The 21,216-nt window shown below is 38.2% G+C and overlaps 1 protein-coding gene across 9 annotated transcripts in view; it reads right to left on the bottom strand.

Annotated features, from left to right (window-relative positions):
• Positions 1 to 411: 411 nt before the first annotated feature.
• Positions 412 to 21,216, bottom strand: part of LOC133517350 (mucin-2-like) — a 170,143-nt gene continuing 149,338 nt past the window's right edge. Inside the window, exons 3-15 of one of the 9 annotated variants that reach the window (XM_061850640.1) lie at positions 18,708 to 19,691; positions 18,503 to 18,622; positions 17,336 to 18,373; positions 16,851 to 16,958; positions 13,609 to 15,576; positions 12,740 to 12,982; positions 10,941 to 12,428; positions 10,488 to 10,850; positions 10,205 to 10,250; positions 9,913 to 10,112; positions 9,387 to 9,671; positions 4,613 to 4,732; positions 412 to 2,735 (exon numbers count right to left, since the gene is read on the bottom strand). In XM_061850640.1, the coding sequence (XP_061706624.1) occupies positions 2,646 to 2,735; positions 4,613 to 4,732; positions 9,387 to 9,671; positions 9,913 to 10,112; positions 10,205 to 10,250; positions 10,488 to 10,850; positions 10,941 to 12,428; positions 12,740 to 12,982; positions 13,609 to 15,576; positions 16,851 to 16,958; positions 17,336 to 18,373; positions 18,503 to 18,622; positions 18,708 to 19,691 (7,053 nt within the window). In that variant the 3' untranslated portion in view covers positions 412 to 2,645. Of the gene's footprint in view, positions 2,736 to 4,612; positions 4,733 to 9,386; positions 9,672 to 9,912; positions 10,113 to 10,204; positions 10,851 to 10,940; positions 12,429 to 12,739; positions 12,983 to 13,608; positions 15,577 to 16,850; positions 16,959 to 17,335; positions 18,374 to 18,502; positions 18,623 to 18,707; positions 19,692 to 21,216 lie in introns of all 9 variants that reach the window. The other 8 variants (XM_061850638.1, XM_061850644.1, XM_061850637.1 and 5 more) reach the window with 8 other exon arrangements.

The raw sequence follows: 21,216 nt of genomic DNA, 5'->3' as shown, positions 1-21,216 counted from the left end.
AGTTGCTGCGTGTAACTTGCTCGTGGTTTTCCTCTTCCTCTTCTACCTTCGATCTTGCCTTCCAAAATAGTTTTAAAAAAAGTTCAACTTCGTCATATTTTTTTGGGAAAAAAACAAGACAACGAAAATAATTTTGTCCCAGCCGCGCGCGTCAATTGACGTCTTTGGCGTTCAAAGGGTTAAAAATAAATATATAAAGAGGAGTATTTAACAATATTGCAAGTTTGTACAATATGTCTAGCAAAAGATACCTAATAATAATTTTTAAACGTGAATGAAAAGTTCCTGTAAATGAGATGATACAAGCTACATTTTAAAACTGGGAGTCGCCAAGCTAACTAGGTAAGGCATTTGCAATGATACAATGTGTAAATGTCTTTACCAATGTCAAATTTCTATGAAACTATGACATTTATAATTAACGCCCGACAAGAAATATATGATAATTGTCAAGAGGGCGCTGTTATTCCCATGTATGGTGACAGTTCATTTAAGTATGAAAAGTTTAGTTCTAATGAAATTCCGCAATATGGCGCGTGATCATAAATTACTTTATTTATCCAAATCTATCCCAATTTCTTATATATTTAGCTTACCTCGGAAGCACTGTTAAGTTTCGCAACAAAAATACATTGCTAACGTTTGGAAAAGTCCCTAACTTGCGTTATTTATTTACAAAACACTAATTAAATATTAAAACTAAGTAGCACTAAAATCACATTCATTACCTACAGTCTAATAAGATCATTTAGATCCAAATATCCAAAACCAAAAATTACGAAGAATTAAATATTTCAGTAAGTTTTAGGAACATGCGTAAAAGATGAAAAGCTCAATTTCAATTAGTTCCCTAAACCAGGGGTTCCCAATCTTTTTCAGTTCATCACTTGCAAGTTTAAAACTTAATCTCGGCGCCGTAACTTAGCTATAGAATACAATCTCCATACGCAGAACTGTTGCAAAAGTGTCCAGCTGTCAGCTATAAATAATACTTCCAAATCTCTCCAGAGTAGCACTAGAGTAGCTAAGAACAGTAAGAACCTAGGCGTTACCGACAGAGTGAAGTGCGCTGTCTATGTTTTTCATGTATTCTAGGTATTGTAGCGCCTTCTATTTAACGTTTTTTGACGGACACTGGTATATGGAGATTCTATTCCTTACCTACCTTCCATACTAGCTAGGCTATTTGAAATAGGAGGATTGCCTCTCGACGCACCTCTTTACTGGTTTAAGCGCACCAGGCCGCGTAACCAACATGCAAATCCTATGCGCTCCATATCGATCGAAATTCAACTGTCACTGTCGCATTAATATAGAAGAGTGATAGAGAGACAGATAGCGTTTCGTTGTCAAAGCGATAGCGATGTCACCTTGGCTAGGCCGGCAGGGCGCCGCGGCGCACAGTTTGGGAACCCCTGCCCTAAACTATTCTAGCTATTTACATGTTGAGCACTCCACACATTGTGCATACTAGATACTTTCGTAAAAGTTAACAGTGTCACTCCGAGCATGTGGGGAATCGCAGTTGAAGGACACATTTTGAACAGGGATGGGCAAAGTAAGGCCCACAGGCCAACTTTGTTCGAAGACCTTGTAGTGCAGAAAAATTATGAATAATAAAAGAAATTAAAGGAAAAATTTAAAAATTCAACGCTCCGGGCGACATGAAATTGCGAAATTTCGGAACACCGGTCCGATCGCTCGTATATAACTGACGTACCGAAGCATACGAAATGTAGTCCTCATTTTCCTCTATGGATATTAACATTATTGAAAATATTTTGACACAATTTGTTGTAATATCAACAATAGCTATGCCCCTACTTTTTTTCGAATTTTCAATTATTATAAAAGTTAGAAGTGTTTAAAAATTTGTATGAAATCTGTTTATCGCTCCTAATTTTTACAATTATCAAAAAATCTAAAAAAGTCTAACGTAGGGGCATAGCAATGGTTAATACACCAACGTACCTATGTAAAAATATTTTCCATAATGTCAATATCATTAATAAAATTTCTTTAATATCGCTCGCAAACATATCTGCTTGATAAAAATTAGTTCAGAAACACCCCTATGATGGGCCATACAGTTTTGTGGCCCATCGTACAAAAAGATTTGCCCACCCCTATTATCTACAGTTGCATATTCTAACTCTTCAAATTCCTTAATTTAATTTCCCTTACTGCCGATTTTTGAATTTCGAAATTGGCTCTGGCCGAGTCTGGCCCCTACTCTACTAGGCATTTCAATTCTATTAAGTAATAGAATTGAAAAGAAGTGGTCAATACCACTAGATTCTCATTTCTATCGCTCGTATTTCAAAAGTAGCATTTCGCCGTTTTCCACAGGTTTGCGAGTGACGAAATCGAGCGCTCGAAATTTAAAAATCGGCCTTTGGGGCAGTGGTGGGCAAAGTTCGGCCCGCGGGCCAGCTCCGACCTGCGAAAGGATTTTACCCGGCCCGCCGCCTGTTCTTCGAAACAATCTGTACATAGACCGCGAAATAATAATGCATATTTGCGGCAATGTTGGCCCTCCTCCGAAATATCTTAAGCTTTCTGGCCCGCCATTAAGAAAGTTTGCCCACCACTGCTCTGGGGGAACATTACATCTGATTCTCTGGTTCTGCGCGGTTCGGCAGACGTTATCCTGAAGCTCCGGAGCCATTGCTGTATACATCAGTTGCTGCGCGCTGCCCCGCCCGGATCACGTTCTGGACGGTCTGGGCGGCTCCCTGAAAATGCATTACAAACATATATTAGATATATGTATAACGATGTTTTTAACTATTAACTATATTCTGCGATTCCGACACATTCACACTAAAGACCTCAGCACACAGCATAATACGCGCGTAAAATGAAAGCGCTACGAGCACGAACAACTTCAAACAAGTCCGCACACGAAGCGTCGTCGTAGCGTAGCGTATGAGATATCTATCGTTATTACTACAGGCCGCGTAGCCAACGTGCATATCGTTCACGATACGTGCCGAACGAAACGTAACTATCACAGTCGCACTAATATGGAAGAGTGATAGAGAGAGATACGATACGCTACGGAGCGTGAACGATTGTAACGTTGGCTACGCGGTCAGGCGTAATACAGGCGTAATAAACAAAACTTGGACAAAAACAATAAAAAAAAATCTTCATCTGACGAGAGTAAGATCAATTATACATCCGCCGAAGATATCTGACGCAAGCGACGCCATGATTTCAAGTATTTCAACTAACGATTTCACTTATAAAATGATTGCGTTTACGCGACGCTTGGTGACGTGTCTCGTACTCTTAACGTTTTTACGATACGCTTACGCTCCGTCTGCTGAGGGCCTAATTAATAACATTCGGAGCGCGGATGTCAAAAATTAAAGGCTTGTGCACTAATCACGCGAGGTTTTTGGCTACTTTTTGACCCCTTCCTCCCCCTTGGTGATATTTGGTGAGGTTCTGCATCACACAATAACGTTGGGGTAATTTATTTTGAGAAAACGCGCTCCTACATACAGGTAGGTAAGGTCGGGCAAAGCAAATTTTAAAATTAATTTATCTTTATTTACGTTAATTATGTCTGTGATGATTGAAGTAGAGCATTGAAACATATTGTAAGCATGTCAGGATTCAATTTAATTTGATAGCGAAGAAATGAAACGGATGAAAACAATTGTTTCTAAAATCTGTTTAGTTACATATCAGGTTATCTAAGTTTTAATACGGTTAGGTAATTACGGCAATTATTTATTCCAAAGCGAATGTTGAAATGGTTTAGAGTTGTGATATGAAATGACATGATTTGTTATTTTATTCGTTATCACGAGTTTAAAAAAGAAAAAAAACTCAGCAAAAAACCTGTAACAAAGTCCGATAAAAAATTAAAATATTCATCAATTTTGGTTTTTAAACTACCGCATTCGATCCACTTATTTACAAATATTACATACAGTTCTATATCAACACTTTTATAAATCATAATTAAATAAATCTAAATAAAAGCTTTTTTTTCTGCGTTTTTTAGCAATTTCCCATTCGCGAAAAATCGGTACTCGGTTTAAACGGTTATTCCCACTAGTTACCACCAAGTTGTTACCAGTGGTAACTACTGGGATTTTTTTTTCCCACCTTTTACCACCAAACCGAGTTGGTGGTAACTACTGGGAGTTTTTCTTCCCAGTAGTTACCACAACATACTAATAGAACAGTAGAAATAGTATAGTATAAAATAAATATAGAGTGCTTTAATCAATAATTATAAGTCGATTCGTTTTTACTGAATCAGTAATCGACTTATAATAAAAGTAATAACTAATTAACTTAAAATTAATTTGATTTTTAATTAATTATTTATTCACTCTATATTTATACTGTTTTATTAGTATTGAACTCTAACAAAATTTTGGTGGTAACAACTGGGAAAAAAATCACAGTAGTTACCAACTTGGTTTGGTGGTAACCTGGTAACTATTGGCAATTTTTTTCCCAGTAGTTACCACTGGTAAAAGGTGGTAAAAATTCCCAGTAGTTACCACTGGTAACAACTTGGTGGTAACTAGTGGGAATAACCCATATAACAAACGCTTTCTCACTCTACTTGCATCCATTATAAAGTTACCTGAATAGCAGCCCCCAAGAACTGCGAGAAGGCCCTGGTGACGTTAATGGCGGCGGACACCAGCTGTCCTCGTCCCGGGGTCTGCTCCGAGGTCACTGCCCTCGGGGGGTCCAGAGGTATCTAGTTATGAGATGTCAAATGAGTTAGACGCACATGTAGACTTGGCTAAAGCTATGTAAGGTGTGATCATTATTTGGAAGCTTAAATTAAGTTTGCGTGAATTTCACAAAAACTACTTAAGAAGTGCGCTTCAAATGATAAGTTAATGCTCAATTAGAGTCGGACCACGCTAACTCTTCAGTCTCTGCGTGACATTTGGAATTGACGTTTATTATGACATTTTCCCACTTTGTCGGTGCATTACTTATCTTAGGGGGACTCTACACATGTACTTAAGAAAAATCTAAAGGTAGTATTAACCATAATGTAGTTTAAAGAAGTAGTTTTTGTGAATTTGGTGACTCATTGCTGATAAATTGAGTGAAATTAGAAAATAAAATATACAATTAGTGCAGGTGCCATATTTTCATGCAATATATATACGTAATAGTGATTGTTAGTGATTTGTAAAATGTACGTTTTAGATTATTAGATACAGTGGTTTACTAATGTTAGGATTTGTTACATTTCTTAGTATGTATAGTAATATTTACAATAGGTAGTAAAATTTGGCACATTTGTGTCATACACATTTTATAGTATGCTAGACAAGTACGCGTCTCCGCTAACAGGCAGGATAAATATTTTCTTTACTTAAGACTTAAATAATAAAATATGTACAGCAGCAGGGCTAAGATGGTCGGCTGTCTATCATTTGTCACCCTACCTGTCACGCTCTAACAAATACGTAAGTGCGAACGTGACGCATGATATGACAAGTGACAAAAAAACGACCATGATACCGCTGCAGGACCTCTTTAATTTTAGCCCCCATAATTAACCCTCAGTTAGGGTTCGTGGAGCGTCAGGATAATAAAACAAACAATATTGAGAATAGTAATAGTACATGTGATAGTTAGATACAGATTTTGCTCTGAAGACTGGTAAATAGAATTTAAGTAGGGCTGATGATTTCATTTTCTTTCTGCTGTTAGTATGTATGTTAACATTATGTACTTAATAATGCCTCCAGGTCTATGATTCTAAAGTATGTTAAGATTGTTAAGTACACTACATTGTACTTCAAATTCATTTGTATATGTGACTGTTTGTGTTCTAAATAAAATTGAAAAATGTGAAATTTTAAATGTGTATTCTGTTTAATGTAACATGTATTAAACTTTCTTAAAAAAAAATCCTTTTTTTTAGTTTGTCGGATGGTATTTAATCACAAGAAATGCATAATGCAAAAGCTTTGAAAGAATGCAGAAGCTTTGTCATGTCATGCATTTTTCATAAAGATTTTTTTCTGGCACAGGAATGGCCACTTGGTCACTAATAGGACGGTCTGGCGAGATGGCGAGTGAAGAAGTGGGCGGGTTGAGGGCGTTCGGACTGAAGGGGTTCGGATTAAAGAGGTCGTGCTGTACCAGAGTAATTAAACCTTTTTCTAGGCATAGTACGATTAATCGAGCACGTACGCGCCAATCCAATTTCAAGTTTAGGATTCCGATTTAACCCTTTACCGCATACGAAGCTATACATGGTGGATATGATATTTAACTCCATTGACAGCTATTAAAGTTCAAATTTCAACAAAATATTGTTTATTAGATGCAGTAAGGGGTTAGGTTCAGATAGGTTTGCCATCCGTCCGGGTTTCCCCGGATTTGTCCTACTTTAGAGGGTTTAAAGTCTTAGGCAGCCCGCGACACACGCACAACCTGTTTAAAAAAACCTGTTGACATGTCCGGGTTCTGGACTCTAAAATCCGGGGTTTTCATGCGTCTTGTGCTGGTTTCCAAATTTTAGAGATGGCAACCCTAGGTTCAGATTGCATATATTTGAATTTTTGCGTAAAACTTTGTAGATTGGTGAGGCCTGGTAACAACTTGTATTGTGTCCTTTCTATAAAATGTGTTTGACCCATTTATGTGACCGAAAAAACAGTAGGTAGGTACTTTTACCATATGAAGATAAATTGGATCCATTGGACAGGTAATCATTAGGAAATGTTACAGTTAGAAGATTTAAGCTTAAATTCTAATAATCAAGGAATCAGTAAGTAATTGGTTATTAGTTTACAGTTATTAAAATTCGTTTAATAAATTACTCACCGAATTTGGAGTGCCGTCAATTTTTTTTACTTTTGTCTTAACTGCTTTTTACAGAAAATAAGCCATTCATCACAACAAATTAAATTTACTCTAACTAGTATTTATTAAGAAAAAAATACATACCTAGCCGCTTTAACATTATAAATGAAAAGGAAATTAAAAAAAAACGAGTAGACGGCACTCCTTTACACTTAAACACTTCACTCACATAACACTTACACTGTTATTTACTACTTAGGGTTTTAGGGTTTCAGGGTTACAGGGATACTAGGTTTTATATATTAAGGGTATATTTACACTGCTTGTGTAGAATACATGTGAATATAATTAGGTATATCCTATCAACGAGAGTTTTTGCAATGTACTATATTTTCCACGTCGGTTTAAATAGGTATTAACATTGCAAAAACTTTCATCGATTTTTCTGCTTGATTGTGTTTTATTTATTTACCTACACTAAGTTGAAGGGGTTAACTTTTGGAACCTACACTTGTGTGTATTGGTAATAGGCTAATATGTAATTTCAGGGGCTCATTTCTCGATCGGTATTAGACTAATATTATTAGTCTACGAACTGCGGCCCATTTCTCGAACGGTATTAGTCTAATATTATTAGTGTGTTGCCATGGTAACCCATACGCTTTGACAGTTCGTGGACTAATATTATTAGACTAATACCGAATGGGCCCCTGTTAAATCGTATGGCTTACCATGACAACACAATAATAATATTAGACTAATACCATTCGAGACATGGGCCCCAGTATTCGAAATACTCATGTCTTGCAATTTCAACTCAGAATTAAAAAAAGAAATTATGATTGAATTGTGGTCGACATTGCTGTGGAACTATTTTTTATCTTTTGTATTTTTTTGCAAATATACATGAATAAAATTTATCTGAAATAAAGAATTAGTAATTATAATTGATTCAAATATAACCACTAATTTTCCTTGAATGGTGGGCGAGTACAGTAGTGTAATTGTTATAGATATTTTTTTACATGTGAAGCGTAAAATCACGGATGTGTAATTTTCTACAGATTAGGTGTTTGGTAGGTTTCATAACTACGATTATGGGAACCTTGTTATCTACGGGTAGTGTTAAAACGTGCAAAGTTAGTTCGTATCTATTCGGTCCGATTTTTATTTTGTTTCCATCAGATTTGGATAAAATTTGGCTAGTTTGAAGAGCTCATTATATGGCAAATTACATCCAGACTTCCCGATATCGGGCCTGAAGTCAGTCCCGATGTCGGGCCTGATAATCTTTTTGTGTTTTACGAAATATCAGCACCTCGTTAACAATATTTGAAAAGTAAAAAAATATTCATATGCAAAAATATCAACAATTGAACATTTTTGACAATTAGAGACAGAGTATTTTTTACATGTCAAATATTGTAAAAGATATGCTGATATTTGGTGAAACGGAAAAATACTCTTGCTCGGGCCCGACGTCGGGCCTGACATTGGGCGATAGCGAGTGAGGATGTAATTCGCCCTTACGGCCGAGATGAATACGAAATCAGAACATGTCCCGAAAAAATGTATTTAGTTTTGGAAGGATTTTAGAAATTTTACGTATCCACCAAATTTTAACGAAATCTGACAAAAAAAATCGACAGCAAAAAATTGGCCCATCTAATGATTATTTACAGAAACACAACGTGTACCAGTGTACAGACATGTATTAAAGTAACACCAAAGTAAAAATATTTTTTTATTAAAACGCAAAAATGCAATCTAAATGTGAAGCCAATTAAGGTATTTAACAAATAAATTAACAGTATTATACACTATACAAATAGGTACTAAATTCATGTCTAATGAGATATTACAATATGGAAAAGGACAACCTTTACCTTACGAAACAATTTATTTATCTATTTACAAAATATCCACGACACCCGTGCTATACACAATCTTAACAGACTTAGATTAAATAGGAACAAATTATAAAAAATAACTAGCACATGGCAATTTTGATTTAACTGAACAAATGAAATGTATCCACAACCATATTTAGGTTATACTCGGCCTTTACAACAAGGAAAGTGTTCCACGCGTTCACGAAAGTTAAGGAAACTAAGGGCCTACCGCGAAAAACGAAAATCGAAATGTCGTTATCTGTCTCTCGCTATCGTTCTTGCAAATTCGAGTGATGTAGAGGCAGATCACGAAAATTTTATTTCTATATTCACGGTAAACCCTATGGGGCCCATTTCTCGAACGGTATTAGACTAATAATATTAGTCCACGAACTGTCATGTCGTATGGGTTACCATGGTAACATACTAATAATATTAGACTAATTAATACTTTGAGAAATGGGCCCCTGGTGTGTACTCTATGGCTTTTACGTACATAGCTCAATTTGTATTTGCTTACTCGTAATGTACGTACGTGGTCGACTAATATCCTTAACTCTCAGGAGTGAAAAGCTAAATAAGATCATAAAGCCGAGTACGACCAATTTGTTTATTTAAACTAGTCTGCCTCCCTCACCGCCAATTACCCCAGTTACACATTTTTAGTAAAAGTGCTGCGAAACCCACTCTGTTGTTTGGCCTATCGTCCGCGTTCCCGACGAAAGGCCCCGAGCCAAACCAGTTGACCCTGTTGCTCGTCGCCTGGGACGCGGACACCGCGGCCGTAGGGGAGGGATCTGGTCTTCTATTTGGTCTCTTGGCTCCTGTTCCAGGCCCCGTCTCTCGCCACTGCTGCCAGAGCCATGCCAGCCCGTCCAAGATTGGTCTTCTCGGCGCCGGCGGTGGCGGCGGCGGCGGCGGCGTCGTCGTCCGCCTAGCTTTCGGCGTCACTACCACTTGATTGAGCAATGCCTACGAGGTTATAGTTAGCAAGTTATCCTAAATAGATATAGAACATGCGTATTTGAAAGAGAAAGATTAGAATGTATATTAGAAAGACTATGAAGCCAGAGAAAGAAAATCAGATGAACGAGAAGCGTCTGATGATGGGATTGAAATGAAAGAACTAGCTTCTTTAAAAGGGATTTAGATGTCTTTTGTCCCTTTGAAAGAAGTAGTCTAGTAGGAAAATAGTGGAAAATTTTGGACTAACGGCGAGACGGAGTTGCTCGTCCAGAGAGCTGGCGGTGGTGGGACCGAAGCCTTGCTCCTTCAACAGGGCAGCGAGGAGTGCGTCGTTGCTCTTTCCGTATTCCGTGCTGATGGCAAGCGGCATCTTGGTCGCATCCTGCACCATACTTGGCGACTTTGTTTGCTGGATCAGTTTCTTTAATGCTTCGTCTGTTGATTGCCCTGGAATAGAAGAAAATATTTTCTGGTTTTTTGCTTCTGAGGATGAGTGGATCTGCTTAAAGGCGAATACCTACTGATATGTTCTATATTACCTGTAATAGCAATTTTACTCTTTTGCGTCGTGGTTTCTTGCACACCCTGCAATTTTATTAAAGTTTGTAACAATTTCCCATCATCTGATACATTCTTTACGTCATCTTTTACTGCAATCTTTGCGCCGAAAGGTTTAGGAGTTGTAGGTGTAGTCGTCTTTATTTGCTCTTTAGGTTTTTGAGTGAGAGAATCGAATGGCTCATTGAGAGGTGAAGGTGAAGCAAGAAGGTTAGAAAGAAGATTTAATTCACTGTGAACTCCTGGTGGTATTTTCGGACTCACATTAGCGTTTATGTTTGGGATTGTCGGTAGATTAAATTTAGATGGATCTTGTCCAGTTGCCTTGAGCAAAGCCTGCAAGAGTTTAGTATCTTCTTGAAACTGTCTCAAATCATCTTCTATGGATGGTGTGCTAGGAGGAGCTGTGGTAGGCCGCGGTGTGGTGGTGGTCGTTGTGGTGGTAGTCGTTGTGGTAGTGGTCGTTGTGGTAGGGGCCGTAGTAGGTACCAGATTCTTTCCCGTGCGCTCAGTTCCTTGGCCTGATTTGATTTCATTCAAACTTCTGTCTACTGCAAGAGCTATGATGCGATTCGCTAATGCAGCTTCAGGATCCGTACTATCTGTATTTGTGTTAAGGACAGATTTCTGAAAAACAAACACAATATATTTAAATAAGTATTGTAATTTAGGAATCAGCTATACAGGTTTATAATTTATTTAATTTTAGAAACGTACCAGATTGTTCAGGAAAGCTAAATCTTCTTCAACTGAAAAAGTAGATGATGTAGGAATCTCTGTTGTTACAGTGAAGCCAGGAATTGGAACCCGTCGAGCGGTCGCCACAGTTGTTGGATCCGTAGCTAAAGTTATTACAGTTGGTCTTCTTCTGAATGGCGCGAATGTGGTAGAAATCCGAGCAGTTGTAGAGTCGGTTGCACGAGGCTGGAACGTAGTAGGTACAGTAACAGTGGTAGGGGGCAACGTCGTCGTTCTCAAAGTTGTGTATATTGGCCTAACGTTTATAGGAGTTGTGGGATTCGACCCCAGAGATGTCGTGAGCGGATTAGACGCTATCCTGACATTTGACGTTATTCCCGTTATAACAGGGATGTTAAAGTTTCCATTATTTTGACCGGTAGCTTGTAGAAGCGCTTGTAAGAGTTTAGCATCTTCTTGGAATCGAGTTATGTCTGCGTCTATTGACGGTGTGGTTGTTTGTGCTCTTGTTGTTTCAGTGGGTTTAGATGTTGTTGTCGTAACTGTCGTAGGAAGCAATGTTGTAGTTTTAATGTCTAAAGTCGGTATGTTAAATTTGGCTGGGTCTTGTCCTGTGGCTGCCAACAGGGCTTTCAACAATTTCGTATCTTCTTCAAATTGTCGTATATCATCTTCTATGGAACGAGCTGTTGTAGTTTGCACGCCGTCAACTTTAATGTTACCTCCAATATTTGGAACCGTTAGAGTTTGCGGATTTCTGCCAGCGACCGAGAGAAGTTGTTGTAGAAATTTGTCGTCGTCGCTCTGTTTAGTTACTGATGCTAGCTTCGTTTGAGTATTAACAGATGAAGTTCCGGTGTTTTGATCTAAATTATTGAAGTTAAATTTTTTAGGAAGACGTTCAGCCCCACTCAAAATTGCCTCTAAAAGTGCTGCATCTTCTTGATATCTTTTTGAATCTTCTTTAGTAACTCCTTCGGTGGGTGAAGGGGTAGCTGTCGAAGGGAGTATAGTTTCAGCAGCAGTCGTCGGTGCAGCCGTCGTTGGTGGTACAGTCGTTGTTCTTAAAGTAGTTCTAACTTCGGTTGTCGTTTCTATCGCTTTCGCAGTAGTCGTCATCGTCGTCGTAGTCTCGGTGGTCGTTGTCATTGGAGCCATGGTTGTAGTCGCGACCGGTTCAATGGTTGTTAATGGAGTTGTGCTAGCCTCAGTAGTGATTGTCGTTAGCACGCTCTGCACAGTAGTTGATTCTGAGACAACATCTGTAGTAGTTCCTGCAGGTACTTGAACCGTAGTTGTTTGATCATCATTTTGTACTTGTGTTGGAATCTGAGGTGTCTGTGTACTGGATTCAGTAACTAACTCCATTTGACTAGTTACAGTTGTAGTGGGTGATTTGCTGGAAGCCAACTTTAAGACATTCGAGTTTGGAGATGTAGTAGTGGTCACTTCGTCGATAGATATGAATTTAATTTCACCAGGCTTCTCAGTGCGTATTTGTTTGGTCTGCAATCGTTTAAGATACATTTTAAATTTGCTGTAAAATTAATGAAATAACTAGTCTCGATTAGCGTAGCAATCTACTTCTAATCTACAACTAAGCCAATCACCAAATCGTAGTAAAGTTTCAAATTTGTTGAATTGTATTTATCCACCAAATTTGATTCATGCATGAAACTTCCCCATGGAGTACCATTGCTATAAATTTGGTACTTAGTGCCAGAATTTGTTGATATAAATTTATCAAAGTTATTTTTGTGAATGAGAAGGGTTTTATATTAAAAGTGATTTGTGTCGAGATATACATATATTTATACCTCCGGATCAATATCCAGTGTTAATATTGTAGGCTGGCGAGTGGAACTCGTCATTGATGATATAACCATTTCCTCTTTAGCGGCCGAAGATATACTATTAAGCAGAATCTCATCGACAGAGGGTAGCATTGTAGTTGTGCGTAAACTCAAAACATGCGAGGCTGTGCTTTGCTCAGCTGGCTTACTAGCCACAGTAGTTACACCTCTACTGCTATCTTTTAAATTAAGTGCCGATGTCGATATCTGCAATTACGAAACATTATGTTATGATGGGTTTGTTAGAAGCGGTTAGAGTGTGAATGCATGCATAGCTTACTAAGTCCGCAGGCCCCGCATGCGCGGTTGTCTACTATGCGAAGTGAAAGAAAGCACCAAGCGCTTCAAGCTAAATAACATGAAGTTGATACCATATTTTGTAGGTTATTTACAGTGTCGGTGGTAGTTAAACGATCCGTTCCGTTATTGGAGGTGGATGTCTCTACATTAGTGGATACTCGGATGGGGTTAGACTGTGGTCTGACAATGGCCGGATTGTTATGGATGGGGCTGTATGGATTCCTCAAACTCCATGGGCTGATTGGTAGTATGTCAATTTTTTGCATAACTCGAGGTACTCTGGTTCCATTTGGGAATTTCCGTATTACTGTGTTATTAGGTAGCAAACCATAAACGATGTAAGGGCTTGCCTCTGTTAATGTTTCCAAAATGTCGTCGTTAGGATTTTTACGAATCACGGTGTTGTTAGGCAGTATTCCGAATATAACATAATCTTTTTTCGGAATAGTCGATTGGTTATTATTATTAAGATTAATAGATGTTGAAGCTGAATCTGCCTCTTCGTTAGTATTTGTAGTAGTTTCTATCTCTACCTCGGTAGTTGTTTCGATATCATTTTGAGTCGTAGTTTCTTGATTCGTTTGCGTTGTGGTTGCGACGTCTGTAGGCGTGACCGTTTCAATGCTCTGCGTGGTTGTTTCCTGTATAGCTGTTGCCGTTGTGGACTCGTTTATTGATCTATTCGATAGTTCAACGGCAGCTTCCGTCGTTGACATAGCAGTAGCAGTCTCTGCATTGCTCGATGTAGAAGATGTACTTGTACTAATGTCATCTAAACGAGCTGATACCGTTGTAAATGATTCATTACTGATGGTGACTTCAGACGATGGAGTACTTATAGTGAAGGTAGTTTCGAAAGATTCGTTTGAGGGCAAAGTAGAAAGGAGAGTAGGAAGAGAAGGAGTAGTAGAAAGAGAAGAGTCATCGGAGTCGGTTGATTTTGTCGTCGAGTTCATAGTACTCATTATTTCAGTCAGTCGTTCAGAAATAGGAGAGCTATCGGATTGTCTAAACATCTCTGTCAGTGCAGTCGCATTAGCCAGTTCGTTGTTATGGTCACGTATAAGGTCTTCAATCATTTTCAGTACTCGTGCTTTTTTAGATAATATCCACAGCTGAAGGGGTGTCACGTCATTGATGTCCTGAATGTTAGAATCGTCGTCATTTTGAGATGGTGTTGCAGGTGAACTGAATGGTATAGGATCACTTTGCAAAACTGATGTGTTATTAAAATTACCTGATTCCTGCGTAGTGAAATCATCTTTTTGGAAATTCGTTAAAAATGGGAAGGGGACATTCGGACTATTGGGTGAAGTATTATTGTTAACCCCCGTCTCTATAACAACACTATCGCTATTTTCAGGAACGAATGACGAAGCTAAATTAGCACTGGTAGTATCAGAAGGTGTTACGGTTATAGTAGTTGTGGGAGTTGCTATGAATCTATTTACGTTAGCTGTCGTCGTTCGTCCCTCGTTTGATCCTGACAAAATACTAGCTAATTGTGAAATACCTTGGTTATTACCATCCTGAGTAAAATCAGGGTGTTCTACACCATTAACTGTATTAGCAACACCATTTGTGATATTTACATTGCTGGTGGTACCTACAGTTTGAAGAAGATCAAAGGACGCAGGGTTACCGTTTATGTTTAAGTTAACATCAAAATTTACGTTTTCTGTATCTTTGATGTCCTCCAAACTGTAGGGAGTGGTGTTTGGGGTAGAGTCTACATTGTCATCTAAACCTTCTATAGCCCTGGGAATCAAACTCTTCAATATTCTATTCATGTCTGCGGACAATCTAGATTTAGTCCTGTCGTCCATATTTCGGAGTATATTGTTAATATTACTAGACAACATGCTGGTTAGTTCAGACGACACTACATTGTTATTAGACAACAAAAGATCAGAAACAGTGTTATATACCGTTGATGGGTTGTCAGTCGATGGCTGGTTTGATGTTGGTTCTGGTGCAGTCGTAAGTTTGTCTGTTGGTTCTGAGTATAAGACTTTGAAAGCGAAAGGTTTCCTTGCGGAAACAGGAGTAGTGGGGAGGGGTGTGGGTAAAGACTGGGGCGTTGTCGGCGCCGATGCTGCGCCAGCCACAACCGATGGGTTATTCACATTTAGTGTCTTGTCAGTGTTTTGTACATTAGTGTTTACAATAACATTCAACGTGTCTTGACTTGGCAAAACTCCGCTATTTACATTAATGTTGCTACTCACGACGTTGAGTGATTGTATAGAATCGGTTTTAATGTTTTGTTTTTGTACTTCTGTTGTAGATGATAGTCGGTTTCTGGGTGTGGACGTAAGGATTTCAGCCAAAGCATCGAATATTGATACAGTAACTGACTGGGAGTGTTGTGAAGCTTCAACATTCATGACGTGTGGTTTCACCAAGCTTTCTGATAGTTTCAATAGTTCAGCTGGACTTCGTGTTTGAGTAAACGTGATAGCATTCATATCTGGCCCTAATTGATATTCTTCTCCCTCTATCTGAAATAAGAAGTGAGCTCACCCACATAAATAAAAAAATAGATAGCACAGTGTAGAAACTAACTACGAAAGATTAAGTGATAGAAAGGGAAACCCTTGCAATTGGAACTGTGGATAAAGTTCGTGCAAAGACCAAAGCCTCTTTATTACTTTTGGGCTTGAGATAGATTGAGAAGTTAGAAGAATGACTAGTGAAAATATCCGAAAAGAAACAACTGTTGATTAAAACAAGTTGTACAGTCATTATAATTTTAATTTATATTACTACATGTTAGTGTTATTATGCTAAACTACTAAATTTTTATTTAGCTATATTATTATTAAGTTATTGCGTTATTTAGGTCATAATGTATAAAAAAAATAGCGATGATGTTTTGAAAAATTAACGCAAAAACTTCAGTATTCTATTTAACATGAATCGTTTCAAAGAGATGCATAATAATTGAATAACTACTTAAATAATAAAAACAATTGTAAATGCATTGAGTAAACAAGTGCAAGACATCTCTTCGAAACTGAAATAAATTTACACGATAAAATGTACGAGTGATGTTCATGACAAGGTTAAGCATTGTGAATATGTAGTTGTTAATTAAATGAATCCATTAACCAGTTTTATGGATGATTCGAAAGTGATTGGTGGCGTGATGTTCTGTCTGGACACTGGAGTCGTGACGTCATTATACTCTTCTTCGAACCAATGTGGCTCGTCGACATACTTTGTCAATAGCCGATCGGTCACGAAGAATTTCAGCCAGGCCTTTAGCGATGAAATGATTTGGATTACTATGCGTAGAACTGATTACATTGTTAATCGATAAGTGTAATTTAGACTGAATATGTGCTACTTAAAGACAAAAAGTGAATAGTTCCAATGAGATGTTGACTTGCTTTACGGCAAATGTATCTCGAAAAATTTAATGAAGTTAATACGAGTATGAACAATATAATCAGTTATACATTGAAGGTTTTGTAATGAATGGTTCAAAAAATGAATCATGATGATAAAAAACACTAAGAATTTTGAATTGAAATTCAGAGAAGTATTCGAGAATATTTACACCAATAATAAAATAAATCGTGGCGGTGTACTTAGCGTCAATTTAGGTTATGTGTTGGCCAATTTCATAAAGGGGCTTTGAATTTTCAAAGGATTGTAATGTTTATCCATGTATAAAATATGTATCGTATAGTTTGTTCACATGTATTTGTATAGTTAAATTTGTTTTAAAATTAGCGTGGTATTGTGTACGACTAAAGAATAATGGACTTACAGTTGACGGTGTAACCGTGGGCACAGTTGCTCTATAAACTGGTTTGTCATGCGAAGCTCTATATTTAGAGCTGAATCTATGTCTAGACTTTTCAGAGTCCGGATTTATCTGTGAATATAATATATATTATTAGGAAGGTTCAGGCTATAATCCATTGGCTTAACCCTTCATATGTGTGTGGATAGAGCAAAAAAAATCACTCTCGAAAAAGTTGCAAATAGATGACTAAAAGTCCGGTCCTTATGACACACAGAGAAGTTTCAGCCACGGATAGACTTATCTCGACATGTGAGGCGACAAGGCGCGCCTTACAACTCTGATACATCCATCCGACCCTCTTAGAAAATATCTACTCTATTACCTTTTCTTAATACCAAAATCGCAAAATCTGTCGCGGCACTTCACCTGACATCGCTGACGACACGTATCGTGGGGGAATTGTCCCTAGTCTATCCGTGGCTTCATACCCATAAAACAAAACTTACCCCATTGGTAGAAGCTTCAGTGGTTTTTGTATATGAATCAGTATACTTCCCGGGACCCCTGTCCCTCGTCACTGGTTCTTCTGAGACTCCATCATTTTGACTTCTGGAGCTAACTCTGCCTCGTCCAAATTTTCGAGTCGGAATGTTTCTAATTGGAGGCACAGCACTCGAAACGTCATGTTCTTCTGCTTTAGCCGTAGTTTGAGGAACTGTATAAGTCGCATGATATTTTGGAGTCGATGAACCCACGAAAGGTTTTACTTCAGTTTCCTCAACAGTATTAGATGTCATTTCATTTTCTGTACTGGATTCATGAGACTCTTTACTTGTTACTGCAATGACAAACATTTTATGTGGTTTTTCGCTATTGTTCTCATTTTGTGAAATATCTAGTTTGTTTTCATTTTGTGAAACGTCGGTGGGTTTTAATAATGTATATATCAAGGGCATATCTACATTATTTGCGTTTTTTCTATCAGCAGTTTCTATGACACTGTTACTATCCTTAAAAGGCTCTTCTGTCGATGGAATAGATGGAGTTAAGACTTTATTACTATTTCTCTGCCGACTATAATAAGATGTCCTCTGCAATGATGCTTTGTGTTTCGCAATACTTTCTAAAGCACTTCCTAGATTAAGTTTTTCTTCGTTACTTGTGGTTGTCGTACTGGCGTCACTTTTGCTTGAATTTCTTCTTGAATAAAATGTAGGTCTATGTGACGACTTTTTTAAGAGATTGTTAGTTTCAACACGTTTGGAATTAAGTTTTGGCTCCGTTTTGGGAGCCTCGGTAGTGCTCATTTTAAATTTTCTATTATATTTATAAGTGGGTTTATCACTGCTTTGTTCTATGTTTGAGGCGGTTGAAGTTGAAGTCAGGTGACTAAATTTTCTGCTTCGTGTGGTTTGTTGAGACCGAAACTTATAACTGGGTTCTTGGGTGGAAAGCGTTTTTGGCGCTACAGTGTTTTCTGTACGTTTATCATCAGGTTTGAGATCACTTTTTAATTCTTTCTCTACAATGGGTTTAGGTCGTAACTGAAACATACCACATACATATTATATAACATACATTTACATATTTATATTAATTACTTTCTCATTTTAGTGATAAATGTCAGTGAAAAAACATATATGCTACAATACAATGGTGATAATTGAAATTACCCGTGAGTATTTATTTTTAAGAGAACTTAGTGTTGACTGTTGTGCTGGCGCAAAAGAATTGTAAACTTTCTGTGATGCTTTCAAGGTCAGACTCTCGTCATTCGGAGAGGTAATCTGTGTCTGAAAATTTAAAATTTTGACATGGTGTGAGTTAGGCCAATCTTGTAAGGAAAGAGTAACTTTTAATTAACAGCATAAAACTTACCGAAGCATTTTTAGCTTGCAACAGCGCTTTAAAAGGTTCGGGATAGTTGTCGTCTTCACTTACTTCATCTGAACGTTTTTTAGGTAGAGACTCGGACGCGGTAGGCTTGAAGCTTCCCTTTCCTCTCTGGACAGGCCGTCTGACTATCCTCATGACCTTCAAAGTCGTCGTTTTCAAAGGGTTCGTCTCAGTGCTTTGTTGAACATTTTCTACCGGGGAAGATAGCTTGGTCTCTTGACTAGGGGTCTCCTTTTGACTAGACTGTGGAACCTCATTTGAAGCCGTAATACCAACACCCGTTAAATTGGTATCAGTTTCTGACAGCCGCTGTTTATACCTTAATTTTCGGGAACCTCTTAGATCTATCATTTTGTCAGTAGCGGGACCTATCTTTTCAGAAATAGAAATGGAATTTGTCGTTCCCGAACTGTTAAGGTCTGCTTGCTCATTGGTTCTAGCACTGAATCGGCCACGTCTTCGTTGAGTGACATTTGCAATGGTTCGAGTTGACGTTCTGCGATTAGATTGTGTTACAGGTTCATAATCTTTGAAAACCATTTTGGTTATTTCATCTAGAGTTGAATTGATGACTTCTATTTTGCTTTCATCTATATTGGGAGAAGTCACCTCTGGTGCCTTTGTAGTAAGGGTGGGTCGGGTTGGAGCTGGTCGATTATATCGCGTTCTACTTCTAATAACGTTAGCTTTAGGAGTATCTTCTTCTGGTTCGGGCCTGTTACGGGTCCGACTGTAAGCTTTTCTCGAATCGAAGCGTTCGTTGGTTTCCAGTTTAGTTTCAGGTTCAGTGACTTCTTCAATTTGTGGAGTACGTGTCCTTGTTCTTCGCACAGCTTGCCGTGGCGAGGTTTCTTCTCTTCTCCTCGACCCTCTTCTTGGAGTAGAAGCATGCTCTTGTTCAAGAGCGCTCTTTTCTGTGGATGTGTGTATTGGCAGTCTTCTGCCTACCCGCGTCGTACCGTCCGCCTGAAAATAACCAAAATTTTCCTATTAGCAACGAATTAGAATAACTATAGAGGTCTGACTAGAACTCAAAAATGACCCCACGAGAATTGTGCCGCGAGCGACTCCACCGTATAATGCGCAGTTTGAAAATATAATAATTAATACCATAGAATAAAGAGCAGGAGAATTTTGAGCGATATGTGTCAAATAAGTGTCAGCGTTTTTAGAAGTCAAAAATGTATTGAGAGCTTCTTCTATATTTATTCTATCGCTCCCAGCAGCGGTATCATGGTCGCATTTTTATCACCTGTCATGTCATGCGTCACTTTCACACTTACTTGTTAGAACGTGACAGGCATGGTGACAAATGATAAAGAGCCAACCATTTTAGCCCTACTTGATCATGATATAATTACAGGATGAAATAATACGGATCGTTGCCTATCCTTGAAATTTGCATCAAGTGTTTGTTAAGCAAACGCGAATGTACTCATGATCATTCTAGTTATCACACTAGAAATCTCAATCTAATATTCGTATTAGACAATTACAGGATGAGATAATGCAGATTAAATTATTCTTTAAATTTACATTAGTTAATTAAAAAACGAAGGCGATTGTGATCATCGTGGTTAACTATTAGAAATCGGATATCATCAACATCTAAGATTATTAATAACTGATAACAGTTTCCTTCGAAGTTAAGATATACATGCATGGTGATAACCGGTTTATAATATGTAGCAAGTAGGTAAATTTATGAGGCTCGGATGTTTCACCTTGAAGGACAATCGTGCAGTGACGAGGGGCCGTAGGCGGTGGCCCACGTCGCCCACAAGGCTCGGAACCGGTTTATAAAATACCGGTTTATTTCGGGTTTCTTCCGAATTTTTATAAGAATGCGAACGTTTTAAGAACTTTATTGTAACCTAAAAAACCGACGACGAGCGTCAAAACGGCCGGCTGGCCTGGTGATGTACCACGTAAAGATCTATCTTCTTTCTTCTATGTCGTTGTTCTATGTTTCTTCCTATGTCGCTGTCTACCGACATAGGAAGAAACCGGTTAATTATACAAGAACTGTTCTCATGAAAACCGGTTTAAAAATAACGGTTTTTCGAGTGCAACCGAAATTAAAAGGTTTTGCGCCAAGTACATGATAACGGTTTGGAAAATTAACCGGTTTCTGAGAGTTGGTCGTCCACGCCTAACGCCGCCTCTGCGACCGAGGTGAGTTAGGACTTTAAAATAAATAAATAAATATAGGACATTCTTACACAGATTGACTAAGTCCCACGCTAAGCTCAAGAAGGTTTGTGCTGTGGGTACTCAGACAACGATATACATATATAATATATAAATACTTAAATACATAGAAAGCACCCATGACTCAGTAATAAATATTTGTTCTCATCAGCTCATTACACAAATAAATGCCCTTACCGGGATTAAAACCCATCAGCTTCATAGGCACGGTCACTACCGATTTGGCCAGACCGGGTATGGTATCTGACTGTAGCCACGTTAACTAATTACAGCCTATTGT

The sequence above is a fragment of the Cydia pomonella genome, chromosome 4 (assembly GCF_033807575.1).
Source record: "Cydia pomonella isolate Wapato2018A chromosome 4, ilCydPomo1, whole genome shotgun sequence".
NCBI lineage: Eukaryota > Metazoa > Arthropoda > Insecta > Lepidoptera > Tortricidae > Cydia > Cydia pomonella.
Note: the sequence above shows the minus strand (reverse complement) of the source record. Positions and strands in the feature narration are given on the sequence as shown.